Source organism: Macrotis lagotis, chromosome 2 (genome assembly GCF_037893015.1).
Source record: "Macrotis lagotis isolate mMagLag1 chromosome 2, bilby.v1.9.chrom.fasta, whole genome shotgun sequence".
NCBI lineage: Eukaryota > Metazoa > Chordata > Mammalia > Peramelemorphia > Peramelidae > Macrotis > Macrotis lagotis.
This window is the reverse complement of record NC_133659.1, coordinates 254,358,700-254,382,316: the sequence shown is the minus strand read 5'-3', so window position 1 is coordinate 254,382,316 and position 23,617 is coordinate 254,358,700. Positions and strand designations below refer to the sequence as shown.

The window sequence follows — 23,617 nt, the reverse complement described above, 5'->3', positions numbered from 1 at the left end:
GGAAAATAACACTTGACATGAAATCAGAAAACCTATCATATAATCTGATCTTTAGCAGGTTCTTCCATTTTTGTATTTTAGGACAAGTCATTTACTCTTATCTGTTTTTTTAAAAATGTGATTATGAAGAGCTTTAAATACACCCCCCCCCCCCCCCCATGAGAACCAGGTCCACTCTGAAGTGCTTTCTTACACTTGATCCTATGGTTTGGTCTCAGAAATATCTGAGATTTTATAAGTTATGGTATTTATTAGCATTTCTGAGGAAAGTATAAGATGGGTCTGTGTGTAAGTGTTCAGCTTTATTTCATCTGCTTGAAGACCAAAAAGCAGGATATGTCCATTGACACTTTTTAAAAGTTTTAAAGTTTGTAAACTAGCTTATGTATCTTATTTCCCAACAACTCATGACTCATCTTAGTGTCCCTAAAATTATATTAGTGTTTCACATGTTGCTCAATAAATAAGTTGAAGATGTATGTGTGAATGAATATTTAGCATTGTATCACAAAAACTTTTATTTCACAAGCCAAATAATTGTCCAGAATATTTCAAGATCTTTCTCTGGTATTAAATAGAATCAGGACATAAAAAAAGTTACAATGAAACTGTGTTGAATCAAAGACCAAATTTACCACCTCTAAATGTTACCTAATGCCTTTTTCAGGTGTCTGGCTCACCATGTTTTCCCTCCCCACCAATATATTAGCCAGGGATATTCTTTTCCTCAAATTTTTATTATGCATTTCTTTCACTGCATAATATACCCAACCTGATCTGGTTGGCTACCAAATATATGGATGTTGCTGGGGCTCTGGAGCACAATTAGGACTAACAGGTATATAGAGAGTAACAACCTTTGACTTTTCATTAGAAAGTTGTCTTTTCTCTTACTCTAGAACTAATGGTACTATTCTGTTAATTTCAATTTCCTGCAAAGGAATTGCATGCTTAAAGTATGCTTCCCCCCCTCCCCTTTTTTGGCTTAGTAATGCTGTCTTAATATTTTGTAGCCAGAAGTTCTACTTAACTTCCTGATATTAGAATTAAAAGGGAAGGGGGGGGTGTTCAGGAAGGTAGATGCCCAAGCTAGAGGGCAAATAGTCTTTGATTTTTTTTCTTTATCCTTGTCCTTCTTGATCTCTTCTAAAGCCTTTGTTACTGTAGATTGCCCTCTTCTCCTTGGATGTTCTACTTTGTCTAAATTTTACAATTGTTCTGTTAGTTCTCATTGGCCCTGTTCATTGTCAGTCTCTGAATCTTCTTCCAGGTTATGACCACTAACCAGAGGTCTCACCTTGGATCTCTTCTTCTGTGTTGTCTTACCTGGAGATCTCATGAGTTCTAGAGGATCCAATATCAGTAAAAATGATTTTCAGATTTATTGATCCAGTTCTAACCTCTGTCCTGACCTCCAATTTCATTGCCAACTACATGTTACCCAGCCCTCTTAATCTCAGTGTATCCAAAACTGAATTTTTTCTCTTCCAGACTTCCTTATTACTCTCAAGGACTCTACTATCCTCCCAGTTTCCCAGGCTCATCATCCTCAGTTTCTCCTACTAACTCCATATATCCATGTAAATAAGTTTCTACCCTCCCAACTTTTATTGTATGTCTTCCCTTCTCCAGTCAGGCACCAGCCAACCTGGTCCAAGGTCTCTTCACCTGTGCTTGCAGTAGCTGCTAATTGTTTTCCTTGTCTCAGGTCTCCCCATTCTAGTTCTCTCCTCTAAGCTGCCATGATCTTTCTAGAGTACAAGTCTGACCATGCTTTCTCCTCCTCCTTACTTATTAAATTCCAATGAAATTCTTTCTTTCCAGTCTTATATTTTATTCCTCAGTGGTTCAATCCAACTTCATTCCTTTTAAATAGACTTCCATGTCTGTACTGCTGTATTTTCAAGATTTTGAATGTTACAAAAAAATTTTCTCCCTTCCCTCCCCTCAATAGAAGGTACTCGGATAATCTTTACATTTGCTTATGTGTTATACATAGATCCAAGTTGAATGTGTTGAGAAAAAACAGATCCAGAAGGAAGAAAGAAAACATTAGAGATAGCAAAATTACATGATATATGAGACAACTTAAAAATTAAAGATAATAATCTTTGGTCTTCATTCAAACTCCACAAATCTCACCTTTTGTTAAAAGAACTATTCTAGTAGTCTTCTCTGTTTGTACCTTTCAAACTTCTCTAAGATTACAATCTCCCATTTACATTGTGTGTGTGTGTATCTTGTATATGAACAAAGTTGTTCACATTTTATCTCCTTTATTAAAATGGGCTTCTTGAAGTCAGAACCTTTCCTTTTATCCTCAGCCCTTAGCATAATTCTTATTAACATTTAATAAATGATAAGGATGAGGAAAAGGAAAATGTATGATTGAATTACAATCAAGTTAGTTTTTTGAATAATAACTACAAATACACTGCGGATAGAATGTATAATTAATGCCTTTGGTAGGTAAGTAAACAGTAGTAGGCAGAATCTATTAGTATAAATCTCAGATTCTTGGGGGGGGGTATGAACTCTTTGAAAATAAGGTCTTTTGAATCAGAAATTGATTTCTGTTGATTCTCTTTATTCTTGGACAGCTAAAAAGAAGAATAAGAAGGGGAAGACCCTCACCTTGACAGACTTCCTTGCTGAGGATGGTGGCTCTGGTGGTGGAGGAAGCACCTTTGTGCCCAAACCAGTCAGCTGGGCTGATGAAACTGATGACCTGGAAGGAGATGGTAGTGTTTTTCTTTCCTTCTCTTAATATCTTATTTTAAAAATTGTTCCCTAATCATTTAAATCAGAATTCATGAGTGGGCTTTGAATAATCTGTTATTTTTCAAACCCAGCACGATGCTCTGCAAGGGGCTCAGTAAGTGCTGATCAAGTGAAAGAATGAACTTGAGCTATAAGATGATTAGATTATAGGTATCTTATTATTTAACAAATTTTAGAGAATTTCCTGCTCTTAGAATTGATCAATTAGAGCATTGATTCTATTAGAGGTAACCTGAAGCTTTCAACTCTAAAATAATATATAATAATCAAATATATTGTAAGTGGAAAGAGTACTCAATTAGGGAAAGGGCAACAAGAAAAGACGAGGGAGAGTACCAGTTTGGTCCAATCTTTCCATATTATAGAACTTCTCCACTGTTGCCTTAATTAAGTCAACTCTTTGGGCTTCAGTTATGCTCACCTGTAAAATAAGGGATTTTGATTAAAAATCCATAATTCTCTTTTACATAGTATGCCAACTGTGACCAAGGTGTGATATTGCTGCCTTGTTTTATTGTCTTTAGAGTTGGAGGGGACCTTAGAGGTCATCTAGCCCTACCCCCTCATTTTGCTTATGAGGAAATTGAGGCTCTCAGAGAAGTTAAATGATTTGCCGAAGGCCATACAGATAGGAGGTGGTGGAGCCAGGATTCGAACTCGGGTCTTCTGACTCCAAATTCAACACATTTTCCACTCTGCCACGATGCCCCTAAATCCCTGGACATGGGAGAAATTATCAGGTATTATAAAGGGCAGGGGAAGTAGTGGTGGTGGCAGAGGGTATAGTCTTGAAAGTAGAAGGAGTCTTGAGTATAAAGTAAACCACGTTCAGGGAGATGACAAGGTTTACTTGGGTATAACAAAAATTCTGCAGTAGGCCCTCTCACAGTGTTCTATTGTCTTTGTTCCCCCAACTCTTCCCCTAACATTCAGGCCTTTTTTTTTTTTTTAACAAAATCTGTTAGGGAAGGGGTTTTTTTTTTCTTTCTTGGGAAGATTAGCTCACATCACTTTAGAGTTAGTGCTAAAAGAAGTCTTAGAGATGATCTAGTCCAGTGCTTCATTTTATAGATAGGAAATTGAGATCAGAAAGGTATTTAAATCACTTGCTTATGGACATAGGGTGATAAGTGTCAGAGTCTGTACTTGAATCCAAGTCAGGGTTATTTACACTTCATCCTGTATTCTTTCTCCCTTTTGCAATCGCCTTTATTGAAAATCAACCATTCTGACTAAAGTGAGGAAGGCCAGGCCAGGGTAATTGACGCCGTGTGTGTGTGTGTGTGTGTGTGTGTGTGTGTGTGTGTGTGTGGTTGGTATTAGAGGACTTAGAACATTCAATTCCTTTTTTTAAGTTATTTATTTTGAATTTTATAATTTCCCCCCAATCTCACTTCCTTTCCCTCCACCCCCCCAGTCTGTTAATCTTGTGACTTGCCCAAGGCCCACACAGCTAGGTAATTATTAAGTGTCTGAGACCAGATTTGAACCCAGGTACTCCTGACTCCAGGGCCGGTGCTTTATCCACTATGCCACCTAGCCTCCCCCTCTACTGCCCCCACACACTTAAATTTAAGGACATATTTTGAAAGCTGTCTTGACACTGATTCTTTTTTGGATTCTGTTTTGGTATTAGTCACTTTAAGTCATGTAACTTCAAGTCATTTAACCTCTTAACTGCAGTTTCCTTCACTTTTAACTGGGGAAGCAGTAACTGCAAAGCCTACTTCTTGAGATTGTTATGAGGATTAAATGACACTATGCAAAAGTACTTTAGAAATAAATGTATTTGATAACTTTAAAAATATGACTCATTAAACATAGCATTACTCTTACCATCCACCTTCATAACTCAGCAGTATATTCTTTTTTTTAGGTTTTTTTGTAAGGCAAATGGTTAAGTGGCTTGCCCAAGGCCACACAGCTAGGTAATTATTAAGTGTCTGAGACAGGATTTGAACCCAGGTATTCCTGACTCCAGGGCCGGTGCTTTATCCACTACGCCACCTAGCTGCCCCTCAGCAGTATATTCTAAATGAAGATTCAGTGCAGAGTATGAGCAGAATGTTGTCTTTGATCCACATACTGTATATCACTTGCAATGGTTTAATTTTCCATTCATCTCTGATTTGATTGGTATATAGCAAATTAAATTTTCCCTTATTTTCTCTCAACTTTAAATTTAATAAGTTTATCTTCATATATTGACTTAAAACAATTGAAATGCAGCCAAGAAACTTCATAGAGAATAAGCTTATAAGTAAGTGGAGGAGAATTCAAAAATGAACCAGAATCTGCCTGGCTAGTGTTATCCTTCATACTTAGCAAAATGAACTCTCCTGCTATCCTGTGGGCATAATCCTACTCCAAGGATTAATATTTGGGTAGGGTTTTTTTTATAAATTCAAGATATGACTAGGAGTAAGGAGATAAAAAACTGTGGAGGAGAAACTATCTCTGTCTTGGGAGTGGGAACAAGAAGAGCCTTCCCAAGCCATCCTTGTAGAAAAGGTGAGCCAGCTAATGAAGCATTGCTCTCTATTGACCTGTTCAAGGCTTTTCAACTATGAAGTCTGGTTAGCCACTCTCAGAAAATTGTTTAACTAAATATCTTAAAAGAAATTAAGTTCCTATAGATTGATGGATTTTGTACATTTGTCAGTAGGCATAGCAACATTCAGATAAATAATCCAAACCTTGATGGAACTTGTAGACTGACTTCATTTATGCTTCTGACTAGAACACTTAGAAACAAATGTCACTTCAGACTAAACAGGCCTTTTTTTCCCCCCATTTTTATCTGTTTTGTTAAATTCATGTTTTGATTTCATGTTGATTTCATTTTATTAGCTTTCTTTGAATTCTGCTGATTTTAATGATTAAATTTGGCATTCCTATATATGGAAACATTAACAGGGTGGGAGTTGACCTTCATCTTTTGATTCTATTGAAACAACTTTTGTCTTCTAGTTTCCACCACTTGGCATAGTAATGATGACGACATGTACAGGGCACCTCCAATTGACCGTTCCATCCTGCCCACTGCTCCACGGGCTGCTCGGGAACCCAATATTGATCGGAGCCGTCTTCCCAAGTCGCCACCCTACACTGCTTTTCTAGGGAACCTGCCCTATGATGTGACAGAGGATTCCATCAAGGAGTTCTTTAGGGGATTGAATGTATGTCATTTTCAAAATAAATTTCTCAGAAGTTTGACTAGAGTATATCTTTTCAGACCTGGATGCACCCAGCAAAGTGGTACTTGAGAGCTCCAAATTCTTTTCCTTCTTGTGTGGGTCTCAGTGGCTCAATAAGAAATGGAACATAGACAACTTGAACCTCTCACTTTACAAGGAACAATAGACTTAGTTTTCTATCAGTGGTTACAAAGAAAGTGCTCTTCTGGTTCTAAATTGAATGATGCCTAGCACTTAAAATTGTTAAACTTTAAGAAAATCCTCTTAATTAATTAGCCAAAATTTGATTTTTACTGATTCTACTTTTGTGTCTTGTTTAGCAAATAGAAAGGATAAATTGAAGGATTTGCAAGAAATTGTTTCTAGAGTTACATAATACATACACTATTAAGTCTGACTAAAAATTTCCTGTTTTTACATATTAATCTAAATACTGGGTTTCATAAAGAAACTACCAATTTGGGGTTGTTTTTTTACCTCCATAGTTTAACTCTTGAGATTGAAGAAGCCTCATAATGTCAAAGATAGTTTTCCTTTTATTTTACAAAGATACCCAGGGTCTTGGATACTATTTAAATTCCTCTAGTGTCTGTTGTACCTAACAATGAGTTGTGTTTTACTTTGACAAAACTGGGTGAGTAGATTTTGAAGATTACTTAGACTTTGGACACATCCTATGGGGACTGTTCAGTTATCAAACACCTCCAAGAGGTAGTTACTATGCTAAGACAAATTGGATTTCAGGGGACAGATAAGATGTAGATAGGAAGCATATTTCTTAATGAAAAGGATCTACTATTATTCCATTAAGAGCCATAGAAGTAAACTATGCTCTTACGATTTGTGGACAAAAGGAAATTTACCTTATGGTTTACTGAACGGCAAATTATATTTAAGTGAGAATTTGTTGAACTACATATGTGTTACAATTCAACTTAAGGGATTATATGCTGTAGTATTAACCAATAAGTATTAAGTACTTACTGTGTCAAGTACCAGGGATACAGCCACAGATGAAATAATCCCAGTTGAAATCTTAAATTCTAATAGGCATGTGTACATGCATGTATAACTAGCAGCTCGAGGAACCAAGAAAGGCCTTGAGAAAAAGGAAGTTCTTGAGTTGAGACTTGAAAGAAAACTGAGATCCCCAGAGGCAAAGTTTATTTTGTCTTTGTATCCCTCTGAGCAGTTGCTGACACATGGTGGGTATGTAATAAACACTTGTTGATGAAGATCATTTAATTTTTTCATAAACTACTTAAGATCTGTTCAAATAATCTGCCCTTCTCATAGTGTCTCTTCTAAGGAATATTGTGATTTTACAACAGAAATTAGAGGCATCACTCCTACTTTGATAGGATTAGCCAAGATCATTGAAAAGAGCAAGAGAAAGCTTCTAAATGAAGATGCTGGTTTTGTTTCTTCTACTAGATCAGTGCAGTACGTTTGCCACGGGAACCCAGCAATCCAGAAAGATTGAAAGGTTTTGGTTACGCTGAGTTTGAGGACTTGGACTCGCTGCTCAGCGCATTGAGCCTGAATGAAGAGGTAAGTAGTTAGAGGGTGTGATGCTTGTGCCTAAGGGAGTTGTTTGTTGGCAGCCTGACCACTGGAGATACCACTGGACCCTGGGCATCCTCTCCCTAAGACTGACAATAACAACATGAAAAAAAAAGCCAGATCCATTCAATTCCACTTGCCTGTCTCACCCTATCAAGTCTGTTTTTTCTCTTTTTAATAGAATTTCACATTAAGCAGGATTACTATCAGAAAGGGTTCCAGAAACAGTTTTGAACATAAGTCCCTTCTTCATTCTCAGAAGGTTTTGTTATCAGACTATAAGCTTGGCTTACAAAGTCCAATTTGACACAGATACATACAGGAACATATTCATCAGCTGAATGTTTCAGTAGAGGTGGTCTCACTTAAGATGAGCGTTCCTAACTAAGAAGTAAGGATTTTTATTTTTTGATGCAATTTTAGACCAAGCATTTTTAGAAGTACTTGGGGGAGGACAGCTGAATAAGAGTTTTTAGAAATTTTTAACTGATAATGAACAAAATCATCTTCATGCCAGTTGGGATGGAAGAATGATGATTGACATATAATTGAAGAATTGTTCTGTGTAATCAGAATTTGGTTTGTCTTTTTTAAAAAATTGACCTGGGCTACCTTGGGTCAGGTAGTGAGTTCATTGTCTGGAAATGTTTAAGCAGAAGCTGAATGACCACCCCTACCCCACCCCTGCTCTGTTAAACAAGAATGTAGAGAGAAGTCAGAAAAATTAAAGTGAGCCTCACTGACTCACTTGGGATTGGGATCAGAAAGATACAGAATAAGCTAGAATATTGTTAAGAAACGATACCTTTAGAATACTCTAGTGCTAGAGAAACTACATTTTCCACTTAAATTTCTCTTCTGGATAAGGGGTCCTCCCCCTGTACACTGTGCAACTTCAGTCACACACCCAGGTCTTTTTTATATGCCTTTTTGCTGTTAGAAATAGTGTGACAGGGTGGCTAGGTGGTGCAGTGGATAAGAGCTTCGAGCAATGACTCTGGAGTCAGGAGTACCTGAGTTCAAATCTAGTCTTAGACACTTAATAATTACCTAACTGTATGGCCTTGGGCAAGCCACTTAACCCCATTTGCCTTGCAAAACCAAAAAAAAAATAGTGTGACAGAGTTTAGAAGTAGAAATTAAACATGGGACATAATATGTTGGGAGAAAACAGTGTATTTTCCTTTATTGGTGAATGTTGGAAATAAAAGAACTATTAGTTCAGGCTTAGAAATCCTTTTTGTCAACCAGAGATTTTAACAAATTGACATTTTCAATAACATGGTTTGTTAGTATCCCTCTCTAAACAAGGGTTTCAAATCAAAATTTACTTCTTCCCTGAATTTGTCCCAGTTTCATTTAAGTAATAGAGAAACCAGTGATACTTTAAGCTTACTTGAAAAGCTGCAAAGTTTTTTAACAATGGTGTGGGGAAAGTGCCTGAAAAGTCACTTTAAATATGCTTATGAATGCTCTCCTGGTAAGGAAGGAAGTTAATTATGATTGCCTAATTATTTAATTTCCTTTTATAATTTAAAAGGCAGTGTTACTTGTTTGGGGTATAGTTTGCTTTTAATTTTCAGGAAGGGGTTTCCAGTATTGTTTCTGTTGTTTAGAGAACTCTTGGAAAGCAGGATAGGAGTTCCTTGACCTTTGATATTGTGACTAGCAGCATTCAAGGAGTCTGGATGTAGGCCTCTCTTGGGGTTGTACATTCTGGTGTGAAACATTGGTTAATACAGTTATGTGATCTTAGTCTATAGGCAACAGAAGAATACGAGTGGATGTTGCTGATCAAGCACAGGATAAAGGTAAGAGCCAAGGAAAAAATTTGAGGGTTGTCAAGGGCCCAGGATACCCAAAGGTTTTGAATAAAAGAGTCTTGTCTTAGCCAGCTAAGGTTAGTTGAAGGAGAAAAACTCCTTCCCAGAAAAAAAACCACCACACAATATTTATCACACCCCCTTTACTCTTCATAACCATGTGTCTAGTGTGGGAAGGAAGAGAGGAAACAGATAGTAAATAAGAACCTTCTGGGGGCCAGGCATTTTGTTAACAATCCTTATCTCATGGGATTATTCACAAGACTCCATGACAGTGGGTGCTGTTTGGATTCTCATTCTATGATGAATAAGCTAAGTTGAATAAGATGAATTGATTTACCCAAGATCACCGTGTTCTAGTACATGCCTGAAAATGAAATTTGAGCTCAGGTCTAGTGACTCTAGACCCATGTGCAACCTTGATAGAGCTTCTTAATTGTTAGGCTTCACCAGCTCTGTTCTCTCTAGCATCCCAGAATGTAGTTCAGCTGTGTATAGAGAGATGACTTGGGAAAAATAATGGAGGGAAGAGACTGTCATTTGAGCACCAAGAACATCTAATCTTTGTGGACTGGACTAATTAACAAAATACTTGGTTGATGGCTTTTAGATCGAGATGATCGTTCCTTTGGCCGTGATCGGGATCGAAATCGAGATTCTGACAAAACCGACACAGACTGGAGGGCTCGCCCTGCCACAGACAGCTTTGATGACTACCCTCCTCGAAGGGGTGATGACAGTTTTGGAGACAGTAAGTTCATGTTTTAAAAAATCACCTTTTGAATCAGACCTCTTTAGTAACATTTCACAAATACTTAAAATTCTGTAATGCATCCTGACCCCAGGGCAGCTTGGGCTTGTGTGGGAATCAAGGATTATTTTTGGCCTTGAAAGGTCTATATTCAGCTTGAATAATGACTGTTGAAGGGGAAATGAGACCTAAAAAAAGAAATATTTTGAAATTATGTCATTATCATTAGTATCTTTTATAATCCTACATATTTTGTGTGTTTTAAAAGCATTTTGAAAGGGATTCTTAGGCTTCATCTTAACTTCTATATCTTAATATTTGCCATTAATATGATTAATTTTAGACAGGGTTGAAGAAATAGTGAAATTATAAAATTCAAATTGTTTCAGGTGTCAGCAGCTACAAAAAATGATTTTTAGGTAATTGACTAGCTTAAGGACTGATAATTTTTTCATTGAGAAACTATTTGAAGTCTTGAAATCAACCAATGGAACCTATCTATAGATGAGATGTGGCCCCTAAGATGTCATGATGAAATAGGAGTGTTCAAGTGATTCCTGAACCAGAATTCAATAAAAATTAGAAAGATTGACTGACAGCACCTGATAATTGGTTGGAATAAAGATGGGGGCAGCTAGGTGGCAAAAACCTGAAAATTGAATAAACAAACAAATAAATAGGGTGAAGAGTGAGAGACTGAAAAACAAGGCTTTAAGCTGGGTGACTAGAGGTAGTTGTGATATTATTAATGAAAAGTGGTCAGGGATATGAACAAAATTTTTTTTTTTTTTTGCAAGGCAAATGGGGTTAAGTGGCTTGCCCAAGGCCACACAGCTAGGGAATTATTAAGTGTCTGAGGCCAGATTTGAACCCAGGTACTCCTGACTCCAGGGCCGGTGTTCTATCCACTGCGCCACCTAGCCGCTCTGAACCAAAAATTCTTAAAAGAATTAAAACTTTATTAACCACACAGAATATTTCAAATTATTAAAAAGAAAAGTGCATGTTTTTCCTAAGAAATTTATGTAACAATTGGCATTTTATAATGAAGCTTGGTTAAAAACTACTGGGAATATTGCAAAATGGGTTGGTTGAAAAGCTTAGACAAACATTTTTATACCATAGTCCATAATAATATTAAAGTTAATATAATTCAAAAAAACTAGAAAAGAAGCAAACCATTGGAGTTGTGACTTCCCTAGGATAATAAGGATCAAGTCAAGCAAGTGTTCTAGAGCAGGAATTGAACTTCTTGGGTCCTCCATTACTACCTATCTCTTCAGGCCATTGCCATTACCATTATCTGTTACAAGAGTGAGTTATCTTGGTATTCAAGGATTGTAATCTAACTCTCATGTTTGAATTGGTATTGTTTTTGAATTTGTTTTTTGTTTTTAATTAAGTTTATTCCAACTACATGGAAAGGAAATTTTCAGTATTCAATTTTTTGTAAGATTTTGTATTTCACATTTTTCTCCCCCTTCTCCTTGACAGTTAGCAATCTGATATAGGTTATACATGTGTAACTAGGTTAAACATATTTCCATATTAGTCATGTTGTGATAGACATCAGAATAAAGGGTTTCAAAAAACCATTAAAGTGTAAAAAAAAAGGCATAAAGCAAAATTTTTAAATGGAAAAGTATACTTGGTCTGTGTTCATACTCAGTTCTTTTTCTGGATGTGGATGGTATTTTCTATCACAGTACTTTAGAATTTTCTTTAATAGGGGAGGCTAGGTGGTATAGTGGATAGATCACCGGCCCTGGAGTCAGGCTTACCTGAGTTCAAATCTGGCCTCAGACACTTAATAATTAACCTAGCTTTGTGGCCTTGGGCAAGCCACCTAACCCCATTTGCCTTGCAGAAACCTTTAAAAAAAATTTTTTTCTTCGGTTATAGTACTGCTGAGGAGAGCAAAATTCATCATATTTGATCCTCATACTATGTTGTTGTTAAAGTGTATAGTGTTCTGGTTCTGCTCACTTTATTCAGCATCAGTCAGGCTTTTCTGAAATCTACACATTCATGATTTATAGAAAAATAGAACTCCCATCATAGTCATTTATCACAGTTTGTTCAGCCATTTCCCCAATAAAACTGAACTATTCAGCTGCTCCACAGTCTTTTCTTGGGCTTTCCAATTCTGTCCTTTTCTATTTCTTATCCTTTTGCTTGTAATATCCATCCTTTAGTAAGTATTTAATAAAAGTTTGTTTTAATTATTAGTTTTCTTAGGTCACATTGTGTTAATGTTTTAAGATAGGACTCTAGAATTCCCATTTAGTAATAATATCTAAATGATTTAAAGGTACTGAGTACTATCATCAGTCTTGTTACCTGCATATTTCTTTTAGAGTATCGTGATCGTTATGATTCAGACCGGTACCGTGATGGTCCACGACGGGACATGGACCGATATGGAGGCCGGGATCGATATGATGACAGGGGCAGCAGAGACTATGATAGAGGTATATAATTCTCTTAGATTGCCCATGAAGAATTAAATTGGAAGGAAAAAAAGAATTTACTCGGGGGGGGGGATTATTTTTATTTGATCTGATTTCTGGTGATCAAAACTCAAGTTTTGAGCCAATACAGGTAAGGGTTTGTATACAACATTACAATCTTTGTGATCTTATTGAAGAGTTCGTTAGTTTATTCTTAGCTTTTCCCGATTCTTTTGCCTTTTCCTCCAATATAATAATTCTCATTTTAGGATAATTGTATTTTTTTGTCAGTGTGATCCTCTTGTCCCACAGGCTTTGATTCTAGGATAGGCAGTGGCAGAAGAGCATTTGGTAGTGGGTACCGTCGAGATGATGATTATAGAGGAGGAGGAGATCGCTATGAAGACAGATATGACAGACGAGATGAGCGATCATGGAACTCAAGAGATGATTATAGCCGGGATGATTTTAGACGTGAAGACAGAGGTAACTTACTTTTTTCTTTTTCTTTTTTTTAACTTTTAAGGGCAAGGTGTCTTGGGAAACTTCAGTTAAAGAACTAAAGGTGTGAATTTATGTCCAGTCAGAAAAAAAGGCCTTTGGAAGCAAAGCAAAAAACTTAAGAGCAGAAGAGCAGTTTTCCAATTTTCCTCTAGTGCATTCTTGGAAAAACATCATAAAGTAGATTGTTTTTCCATAGAAAAAATCTTTTATTTTTTTGTACTGCAAAGATATTCTTAATCCAGTATTTTTTTTTTTACTTTTGAACATAAATACAGAGACCCCCAAAAAAGATTATTTCCATATTAAATCTTAAACTTTATCCTCCCCATCAAGTTTATAAGGGTTACTTTCCTAATCGAGATTTATTTAGACATGTTACCTATGATGAGAAAGTCCTATGAAATTGTCATAACTACTATACACATTAGGGAGCCACATGATCTGAAGAACACATCTCAGATGTGCTGATGGGGAAGTCTTTCAATCCTATGGTTTGGTTTGGTTTGCTTTTTTTTTTAATCTGTAAAATGGTAGAATTGTGAACTAAGTGATCAGTCTCTTAGTGTCTTTTGATATACAAATTAAGTGGAACTAAGTAAAATAAATGTAATACAGTAAAAGTTAGAAATTTTTACATCTTTCAAAAAAAAACATTTTGTTACCATTACTTAATTTTTATAATTTGGCATTGAGTTTTTATAATTTTTGAAACCTTTAATTCTTCATGATATAGCCCAACTTTCATCACGTTGGCTATTAAGATATAGATAAATGCTCCATTTCAAATCTTTGATATAGCTCAGGTTTTCAATGTAGTTTCATTCAGTTGAGTTTGTAGGCCCAGTTTATCTCTATTTCTTAGATAAACATCTTTACCTCTCTGGCATAAAGCCTGATATTTTGATATTCCAACTCCATGCTGGAATTTTCTGTAAATTTGCCAGAATTCTTCATTCCCTTTGGAACAAGACCTCCATTTAAAAGAGGGGGGGGGGACTAAAATAATTTGGGGAAATATTTCTTTCATATTTTGATGGCCAAATTTTTTTGGACTTAAGATTTTGGAAGTCTGGTGTTTTTAAAGTCACAAAATTTAAAACTTAGCAAAAGAACAATGTAAAGAGGAAACAAGTTTAATCTAGTTTCAGCTGGATTCACTATTCACAAATATATGGCTACTTCAAAACTACTGCTTACTCCATGATTTGCATTGTTATTATTCTAAAGATCTAATTATAAATTGTGCATATAGGTAGGTACTAAATTATCTCCTGAATTTCCTCTCTAAAGTCTGTTTTATTTACACACACACACACACACACACACCTTCTTGGAATAGAACAGCCCTTTAAAAGGATGAATTAATGGGATCTATGTCTCTTGACTACATGGAAGATTCTGACCTGACCCAAAATAAGATTCACTCGTGTGAAAAAATATATGTTTGAAGGTCTAATTTAAGATGTAAATTATTGTGAATTTTGGAGTAGAAGTATTCTTTTGATTCTGTGAGAGAAAAGGACCTGACCTTGTAGGTTTAACTGTAGTGTTGATTCAGGTGCTTTCCATAGTTGTGGAATTATCTTATTTCTTTCCCCCCAGTAGATGTTAGAATTGTTTCCAGGTAGCTTAATGTTAAATGGTACCAAGCTGCCTCATGCCAACAATGTTGTGATACTATTGTCCCGTGCCCCACACAAGATAGGCCAACTTTACCTCTGAAGTGAGTCTCATCATATATACCTGCCCTAGAAAGACAGGCCATTGTTAGTTGGCTTCACTAGTGCTCCTAGAAAATGGAAAAGAGTCCTGGTATGTGGAAGTTTGATAAAAGAGTCTTTGTTTTAGAACTAAGCAGCATTCAGTGTCATGACTGCTCTTCCCTCCACTGGGGAGACTGCCTCATCCTTCTATTTCATTAGTCTCTCAGATTGCTTTCTCCTTCCTCTAACCCCCCCCCCCCCCCCATGATGTTCAAAATTCAGTTTCAAAAACCATTTACTATGCAAGGCACAATTATGCATTTGTTACTAAAATTTACTAAAAAAGCATTTCTGCCTTCAGAAAGCTTAAATTCTACTAGGAAGATTCAATGTCATGGGGTGGGGGGGATCAATGATAATTGAGAAGAACAAAGAAAGGAGATACCATTGAGCTGAGCCTTGAAGGGGAGGATAAGGATTCTGAGAAGCAAAGAATGGATGAGCTTTCTAGCATGGGGGACAGCTGGTCATAGTGCAAGGAGGAAGAGGACCAGAATGTGAAGGACATGGAACATCTTGTATTCCAACTTAACTAGGACAGCCTGTATGTGAGTGACATGAGAGAACATTGGAGAAAATGTTACAGTCATCAAGACCCTTTGCTATTGTTCATTTGGGCAGCTTTATGAAAAGGGAGAAATGACAAATGGAGTCTGAGGGAGTCATTCATTTTGCTTCTATCTAGTGTTTATTTGTTAAAAGTGAGGCTTCCGAGGAAATTCATCAAGAAGTGAGTGAACATCAGTGGAACATCTATTTTTAAAAAGAAAGCATTAATAAGGACCCAGGACTCCAGGAGTGAAAAGGGAGCTGACTGGTAGACAATGCAGAGTGGATGAGAAGATTGCTGATTTGGGAGGGCTAGGTTAGAAAGGAGGGAGGCTCAAAAATTACTTAAAAGATTCCCTTTTAAAGTAAGCATAAAGATTGTTGTCTAACAAGATTATCTCATTCTTCCAAAATTCAGAAAGTCTTATATTGGACTGGTTTCAGGCCTGGTCTACAGCCCTGCAAGAAACAGGGCCCTTCTCCCTCAGCCCAGTGTTGTCAAGAACTCTTATTCTCAAGGACAGGAAAATATTTTTCTATTAAGTATTGCCTTGTCTTATTTTGTTAGTTGTGTAATCCTGAGAGATGGGTGCTATTATAAAACCCCATTTTAGAGTTGAGGGAACTGCTTAAATGATTTGGCTGTGCATACATAAGTATCAAGTGTCTGAGGATAGATTGTACCTAGCTACCTCTTGGGGGGGGGGGGGGTTGGGGTTTTTTTTTTTTGGCAAGACAATACAAGAGTTAAGTGACTTGACCAAGATGACTCAGCTAAGTTAGTATCACATGTCTTAGGCCTGACTTGAACTCAGGTCCTCCTGATTACAATTATTAAGGGTCTGAGGCCAGATTTGAACCCAGGTACACCTGACTCCAGGGCTGGTGCTCTATCCACTGTGCCACCTACCTGTCCCCTTAGTAGCCTCTTTTAAGAAGAGAGCACTTGGGGCAGCTAGGTGGCACAGTGGATAGAGCACCAGCCCTGGAGTCAGGTGTACCTGGGTTCAAATCTGGCCTCAGACCCTTAATAATTGCTTAACTGTGTGGCCTTGGGCAAGCCACTTAACCCCATTGCCTTACAAAAACAAAAGAGAGAGAGACTCTTAAGGGACTCAGGAGTGACTTTTTATATAAGAAAATGACATTTGAACTGAACTGGAAGAATTTGAGGAGACTGCCGGAGAAGTGAGAAGAGTTTTTGTTCTCTTCCCAGAGAGAAGTTAGCAGTACTGAGTTTGGGAAACAGAAAACATTAACATGCAGTAAACCTAGAAAGATGACCATACCAAATCAAATTCTTTTAAATGGCAAGCCAAAAAATCTGTACTTTATCCTAGAAGCCAGAGTTTTGTTTTGTTTTTCCCCAAGGCAAATGGCGTTAAGTGGCTTGCCCAAGGCCACGAAGCTAGGTAATTATTAAGGGTCTGAGACCGGATTTGAACCCAGGTACTTCTGACTCCAGGGCTGGTGTTTTATCCACTACGCCACCTAGCCGCCCCAGCCATAGGGTTCTTAAGTAAGGAAACTACATGATTCAGACACGCCTTTGGAAAAAAATATTTGAGCAGCTATGTAAAAGAAAACCTGCAGAGGAGGGGAGACTGGAAACTAGGAAGTCCAGTTGGGAGGTTATTTCAGTATTCTAATCAAAAGGTGAAGAAGTCACGAGGACTATAAGTTTATGACCACAGAAAGAAATTCCTACAACATAGGTGGAGATAATTTTGGTGGTGGAATCAATGGGAACTGAATGGATGGTACCAATGTCATAGAAATGTGGCTAGATCTGTTAGAGATGTCCAGAGGGGCTCAATTTGGAAGTTTCTTACCATCAGTGGAACCTAGAATCCAAATCCTTGGGAACTGAGGAGATCAAAAGAAAAGTGAACAGGAAAAGATGGGCCAGAAAAAATCTTTCAGTGTGGTTTTACTATGAAAGGAGGGAGAAAGCAATTAGTTCAGTAGTTTCAGTGCCTAGCATGGTCAAGTATGTAACGGAAGAGGACTCCTAAAACACAGCTCGTCCTGTCTTTGAAGTTCATTGTTGCTTTTTTTTTAATGATGCTGAATTAGGTGGATCAGTTATTCTAACTTGGTGCAGATGGTGTATTGAGAATTTGGTTTTAAGCCTGTAGTAAACACAGATTTGAGAAGATCTTAACATAGGGTTTTCTTTAACTCAGGTCCCCCCCAGAGACCCAAACTAAATCTGAAGCCCCGGAGTGCACCCAAGGATGAAGATTCCTCAGCTAGCACCTCACAGTCTAGCCGAGCTGCCTCCATCTTTGGAGGAGCAAAGCCAGTGGATACAGCTGCTAGGGAACGAGAAGTAGAGGAACGACTACAAAAGGAGCAAGAGAAACTACAGCGTCAGTTGGAGGAGCCAAAACTAGAAAGACGGCCCCGGGAGAGGTGAGGTGGCAAACACACAACAAAGAGTTCCCTTTTTAGATGATCTGCTTTCACCTTCTCTCTCAGAAAAGTGTTCATTTACTCCTACCCCCAGAGTCATCTGTAATTAAGCTGAAATAAAAATGACTCCTTAGTCCAGGCTCCTGTCATTTGGACAGTAGATAATTATTTTATCCTCCTCTTATATAGACATCCAAGTTGGCGAAGTGAGGAAACTCAGGAACGGTCAAGGACAGGAAGTGAGTCTTCACAGACTGGGAATACAGCTTCATCTGGCAGAAGTAAGTCAAAAAAAAAAAACAAGTCAGGACTAAAGAAGGAAAGGCAAATGACGTTATGGCCAGCCCAATTTTCCATGCTCTTCAAAGCCAGGGGTAGTATGCAGACCTAAAAATTCAATTTTTCGCTTTAATTGATACCTTTTTCTAAAAAGTGACTTGCATTGCTGCAATAAATGAGTTTAATCTTAACCATGACATGGAAGCAATTAAACTAGGGTGGAAATCATGACATTGCAAGTAACCCAACTTGAGTTGGGAACAGTGAGAAGAAAAAACTGAAATTGATCTTAAAGTATGTAACATCCTGTAGTGGCAAGAATAAAATAGTGAAGGAAACAAAGTCACAGAAGAGCCTTTCCCCTTTATTGATGGGTTATTATCCTACTCCCTACAGACACAGGAAGGAGGGAGAGTGAGAAATCTCTAGAAAATGAAACATTCAACAAGGAAGAAGACTCTCAGTCTCCAACTTCCAAGCCTTCTAAGTCAGATCAGCTTCCCTTAAAAGTGATGCCTGCACCCCCACCAAAGGAAAACGCTTGGGTGAAACGGAGCTCCAACCCTCCTGCCCGATTGCAAAGCTCGGACTCTGCAGAGCAGCAGTCTCCCCCAAGGCGAGTCTGGACTGGAGGGATTGAGGGTGGTTGGCTATTTTATGGATACTGTAATACCTTAGATTTAAGATGAAATACCTCCTATGGGCCAGCTAATTTATACTCTTGAGTACCTCACAACCACTGGGTCATTTAGCTACCCCTGATATAACTTTAGGTATCTCTTCCATGTTATCTTCCCCTTCTTTTAAATGTTATAGTATTGGGCTTTTCAGAGCTTTTTACAACGTAGTCCTAAATTTGGCACATATGCCGCCTTGGACTATTTGATAAATCTTGTTAATGTCTATTTTTTCTTAGTGGTGGAGGAAAGGTACCCACCCAGCAGTCCGAAGAAGGATCAACCAATACTTCAAGGAAAGGTGAGGTTTATTCCCTGGAAGTGGTTTTTTTCTTAAGATTTTATTTATTATGAGTTTTACAATTTTTCCCCGATTCTTGCTTCCCTTCCCTCACCCCCCAAAGAAGGCATTCTGTTAGTCTTTACAGTAGCTTACAAACCCTTTTCCTTTTTTTTTTTTTTTTTTTGGCCTCCTTTTTTCCTAAGACTTTCTTTACTCACTGCTTTCTTATTGCCACTAGGGGGCAGGAAGGCTCTCTTCAGAGCCCAGGGCCCTGCCCTTTCCTGGTAGAGAACATTCATCTCTTAAGTGGGGAAGAAAAAACAAAAGGAAGGAAATGAACATTCTTCAGAATTGAAAAGGCCAAGGTCACTTAAAAATGTCATGGCTCATTTAAGAGAGTTTGAAAAGGAGCCTGTAATCCATCCAAATACTGCTTTACCTTCTTCCTAAACAGTGGAATGTTTAGAAGCCTACAGAGTGGGGTGAATGATTGCTTTTCTTCAGTGATTTTGTATCCTCTTACTGCAGCAGATGAGAATAAGGTAGATGGGGTGAATGTGCTGAAAGGCCAAAGTGGGAACTCCAACCGTGGTCCAGTGGATGGAGGAAGCAAAGACCATTGGAAAGAGTCTGACAGGTAAGGTTATGTTCCCCGAATCAATCTCCAGGTGGACAACTGGGGGGGGGGGGTTGTCATATATGTCTCTTTTTTTCACATGGAAAATATAAATGGCCTCATAACAGAAACCACATATCTCTTCAGCTATAATTACCAAAACAGACTTCAAAGACCATTTATCACACTGTAGGATATAGAACTGTTAAGGTTCATCTAGTCCAATTCTCATCTTACAAAACAGAAAATAACTTGCCCAAGAATAGCAGTTCTGAATTCACATCTTTTGTGTTCCTTGATTCCATGCTAATTCCTTGACATGGTTGTCAAGGTTTGACTTCTTGTTGGATGTCTCAAGTTTTATCTTCTTAAACTACCCACCAGGGATAGAACCTCTAGGTACATTACTAAACATAATATCAGCTGTACTATGTGACTTCAGGTTTAGGAAATTAGAAATCTCAAAAAGTACAGGTAACAGGTACCTAAAGAAAAGATACATTTTTTTTCTTAATCTCTCCTTGCAGGAAAGATGGCAGAAAAGATCAAGAATCAAGACCTGCATCTGAGCCAAAGAAACCTGAAGAAAATCCGGCCTCTGTAAGTATAAATATGTTATCTTTACTTTTTGTTTGTTGTCAACTTTCTGTTACTCTTCTTCTCTGGGACCTTTAAAATTTGCATTAAATTGTGCTTGAATATGACAAATGTAAATGGAGTGATTTTTAAGATGGAAATGGCTGGGTGTCTTAAAGACCAGAAAACACAAGAGGGGTCCATTTACTAGAGTACAAATACCTTTCAAAATACAAGAGTGAGGGCAGCTAGTTAGCCCCTGGGTTCAAATCTGGTCTCAGACACTTAATAATTACCTAGCTGTGTGGCCTTGGGCAAGTCACTTAACCCCACTTGCCTTGCAAGTAAAAAGAAACAAAATACAAGGGCAGAGGGGCAGCTAGGTGGCACAGTGGATAGAGCACCGGCCCGGTAGTCAGGAGGATCTGAGTTCAGATGTGGCCTTAGATACTTAATAATTACCTAGCTATGTGATCTTGGCAAATCACTTAACCCCATTTCCTTGCAAAACACAAAAAATACAAAGGCAGAGAATTTCACCAGTTTTGTCTGCTAAGAAGATATACCCAGTAAAAACAGGAAAACACTCAATTTCTTCATAGGAGAGTATCCTGTCTTACCATATCATCCCTCTGATTCTTACAGAAATTCAGTTCTGCAAGCAAATATGCAGCTCTCTCTGTTGATGGTGAAGATGAAAATGAGGGTGATGACTACAACGAATAAACCTCCACATCCTGTGCTTTCTCCCTGTCTCTCGCCAACCTGCAACATTCGAGAGCAAATCGAAGACAAGACAAAATAAAACTCAACATCTCCTGGAGACCTTTCTTAACTTTTTTTTTTTAAGGAGAAAAAAGGAAAACAAAATGAAATTCTTTTGCATGCTGCTGCAGCCTTTAAAGTATTAAACTAACTGGAGAATTTCCAACCAGTGTAGCCAGAGAGAGAGAGAGAGAGAGAGAGAGAGAGAGAGAGAGAAGAAAAAAAAACAGCTTTTTAAAGAAAAAGTTCTGGTGTGTTTAGCAACACCATATAACTGCCTGTATGATTAGTGCCTAGGGTCCTCCTTTTAGCAGAAACATTAATATTAATGAGTTGGTTTCTGAAAGCTGGTTGGGCGATAGGACAGATACAAGGAAGGAGGTGGGTTTTCTCCCTCTTAATTCTTGCTATCTTATTATGGGATATATGAATTCTGAAGCATTATCTGAATAAAACTTCATCCTTGAAGGTAGGATAACTAGTCTCTGAGGTTATTTTAGTCTCCAGGAGGCTGTCAGCCCCTCCTCTCATTTAATCCCAAACTGTTGGAGGCCAGTAGTGGAATGAAATGTCGTCCAGTTTTACACACACACCCCGACCCCCTTGAGTGGTTGAGAGTTGGTGTCCTAGACAAGACCATATTACATGGTGAACAGATGCAGTGGGAGGGTAGATCTGATTGTGATTTTGATCAGATAAAGTGAAAGGTTAGAATCTCCAGAAAACATAAGCAATTATTTCTTAAAACTTAGTTGTGGAACTTCTAGATTCATTGATAATCTGTTACAATCCTGAATCTTAGGATTTTCAGCCCTTAAGTACAATTAAAGTCTTATGAACTTCCCTTACTACCCACTCCCCTTTCCTGCAGTCTCCCAACTAACGTCTTCTGTTTATGTCATGTAACAGGTCATTTCTTGGGTCTCAGATACCAGGGAGCTGTCAGGTGAGGAATTGAATTGCTATTCTACAGCAAAAGTGCTGTCCATTGCTTCCTTTGAACTCCTCTTGATGCTCCTTGTTCCTCATCCTGGTCTATGCCAGCGCCAGCTTCCTTGATCCCTTGTGAGCACCAGCAAACTGGAAGAGGTGATCTTAGGAGGTGAACAAGGAATGGATTTCATAGAGGCTATTGAATGGTAGCCTTTCCCCCGCCACTTTCTCCATTCCTTTGGATGATTGTTTTGACTCTCTACTGGAGTCCGACATTAATACTTAGATTTATTATGTGCCCTAGACCAGTGTGTGGCTTTTTATCTTCCCCTCAGAGAATAAATGATGATTGTAAGAGAACTACTCAAAGGGGCATTGGTTTCTGTTGCATCACAAAAGAGCATTCTATGTGATTCTATGTACAACTTGGTGAGAGCCAGCTTAGTGTAGATACTTGCTTCTCCCTTCACCAAACATTAGCACCTATGAAAGGAGGATGTCATCCCAGTCTCCGATCCTTGCACAATTCGTGTTCAGGCAGACTTAGATTATGACCAACCAAGTTGGTGAGCTGGTATTTGTATGGCTGCAGCAGTGGATATATTGAATAATTTTATAAAGTGGAAATAAAAGTTAGAATATTGAATAAATTACTAAATGCAAGTGATGAGCGTGGATTCACCATTACCTAAGGAAGTGGACATTTACAAGATACATCCAGACTTAAGCAGTTATAACCCTCTGTCCATGGGTGTTGATAAGGTATGGTTCGCCCTCATTTCTACAATACATCAAGCAAAAGAGCTATCCATTGTTCTCCTTTCACTCTTCATGGTACTCCCTGTTCCTCCTCTTGGTCTATGCCAGCACTAGCTTGCTTCATCACTTCTGCGCACCAACACACTGGAAGGGGTGATCTCACGAGGTGGACAAGGAATGCATCCATGCAAGCTGTTGAATGGTGGCCTTTCCCCAGCAACTTTCTCTATGCCTTTGGATGCTTGTTGATTTGAAGAGTTGTCCTTCTCTCCACTGGAATCCCACACTAATACTTAGAATTATTTCTTTATCTTTCAGGGCTTTTGGCAAGGCAAATAGGGTCAAGTGGCTCGCCCAAGGCCACACAGCTAGCTAATTATTAAGTGTCTCAGTGCGGATTTGAACCCAGGTACTCCTGACTCCAAGACCGGTGCTTTATCCAGTACACCACCTAGCCACCCAATCCTTGGGTTTATTACGTGGCCTAGAGGAGTGTGGCTTTTTATCTTCCCCTGAGAGAATAAATGATGACCTTGAGCGGACTGCTCATCAGGGCATTGGTTTCTAATGAATCACAAAAGATCATCGTATGTGATTCTCTGTGCAACATTGGGAGGCTCAGCTTAGCGTAGATACTTTGTTCCCCTTCACCCAAAATTAGCACCTATGAGAGGAGGGTGTCTTGTCAGTGTCATCCTTGCAGGATTCGTTTTCAGGCAGTCTTGGATTATACCCAGCCAAGTTGGTGAACTAGTGTTTATATGGCTGCAACAGTGGGTATATTGAATCCTTTTATAAAGTGGAAATCAAAGGTAGACAAATTGAATAAATTACTAAATACAAGTGATTGGCGTGGATTGGCCATTAGCTAGGAAGTGGACATTTAGAAGGTATGCCCAGACTCAAGCAGTTATAACCCTTTGGCCATATGTG

At 38.2% G+C, this 23,617-nt stretch overlaps 1 protein-coding gene across 2 annotated transcripts in view; it reads left to right on the top strand.

The window, feature by feature from the left end:
- The window catches only part of EIF4B (eukaryotic translation initiation factor 4B), a 28,910-nt gene extending 7,708 nt beyond the window's left edge, over positions 1–21,202 (top strand). The window contains exons 2-15 of one of the 2 annotated variants that reach the window (XM_074225849.1): positions 2,601–2,741; positions 5,752–5,960; positions 7,413–7,529; positions 9,298–9,352; positions 9,975–10,115; positions 12,473–12,586; positions 12,878–13,051; positions 17,568–17,796; positions 17,986–18,077; positions 18,472–18,691; positions 18,992–19,053; positions 19,567–19,672; positions 20,179–20,251; positions 20,873–21,202. In XM_074225849.1, coding sequence (XP_074081950.1) covers positions 2,601–2,741; positions 5,752–5,960; positions 7,413–7,529; positions 9,298–9,352; positions 9,975–10,115; positions 12,473–12,586; positions 12,878–13,051; positions 17,568–17,796; positions 17,986–18,077; positions 18,472–18,691; positions 18,992–19,053; positions 19,567–19,672; positions 20,179–20,251; positions 20,873–20,953 — 1,814 coding nt within the window. In that variant the 3' untranslated portion in view covers positions 20,954–21,202. Of the gene's footprint in view, positions 1–2,600; positions 2,742–5,751; positions 5,961–7,412; positions 7,530–9,297; positions 9,353–9,974; positions 10,116–12,472; positions 12,587–12,877; positions 13,052–17,567; positions 17,797–17,985; positions 18,078–18,471; positions 18,692–18,991; positions 19,054–19,563; positions 19,673–20,178; positions 20,252–20,872 lie in introns of both variants that reach the window. The other variant, XM_074225847.1, reaches the window with a different exon arrangement.
- Positions 21,203–23,617: the final 2,415 nt, after the last annotated feature.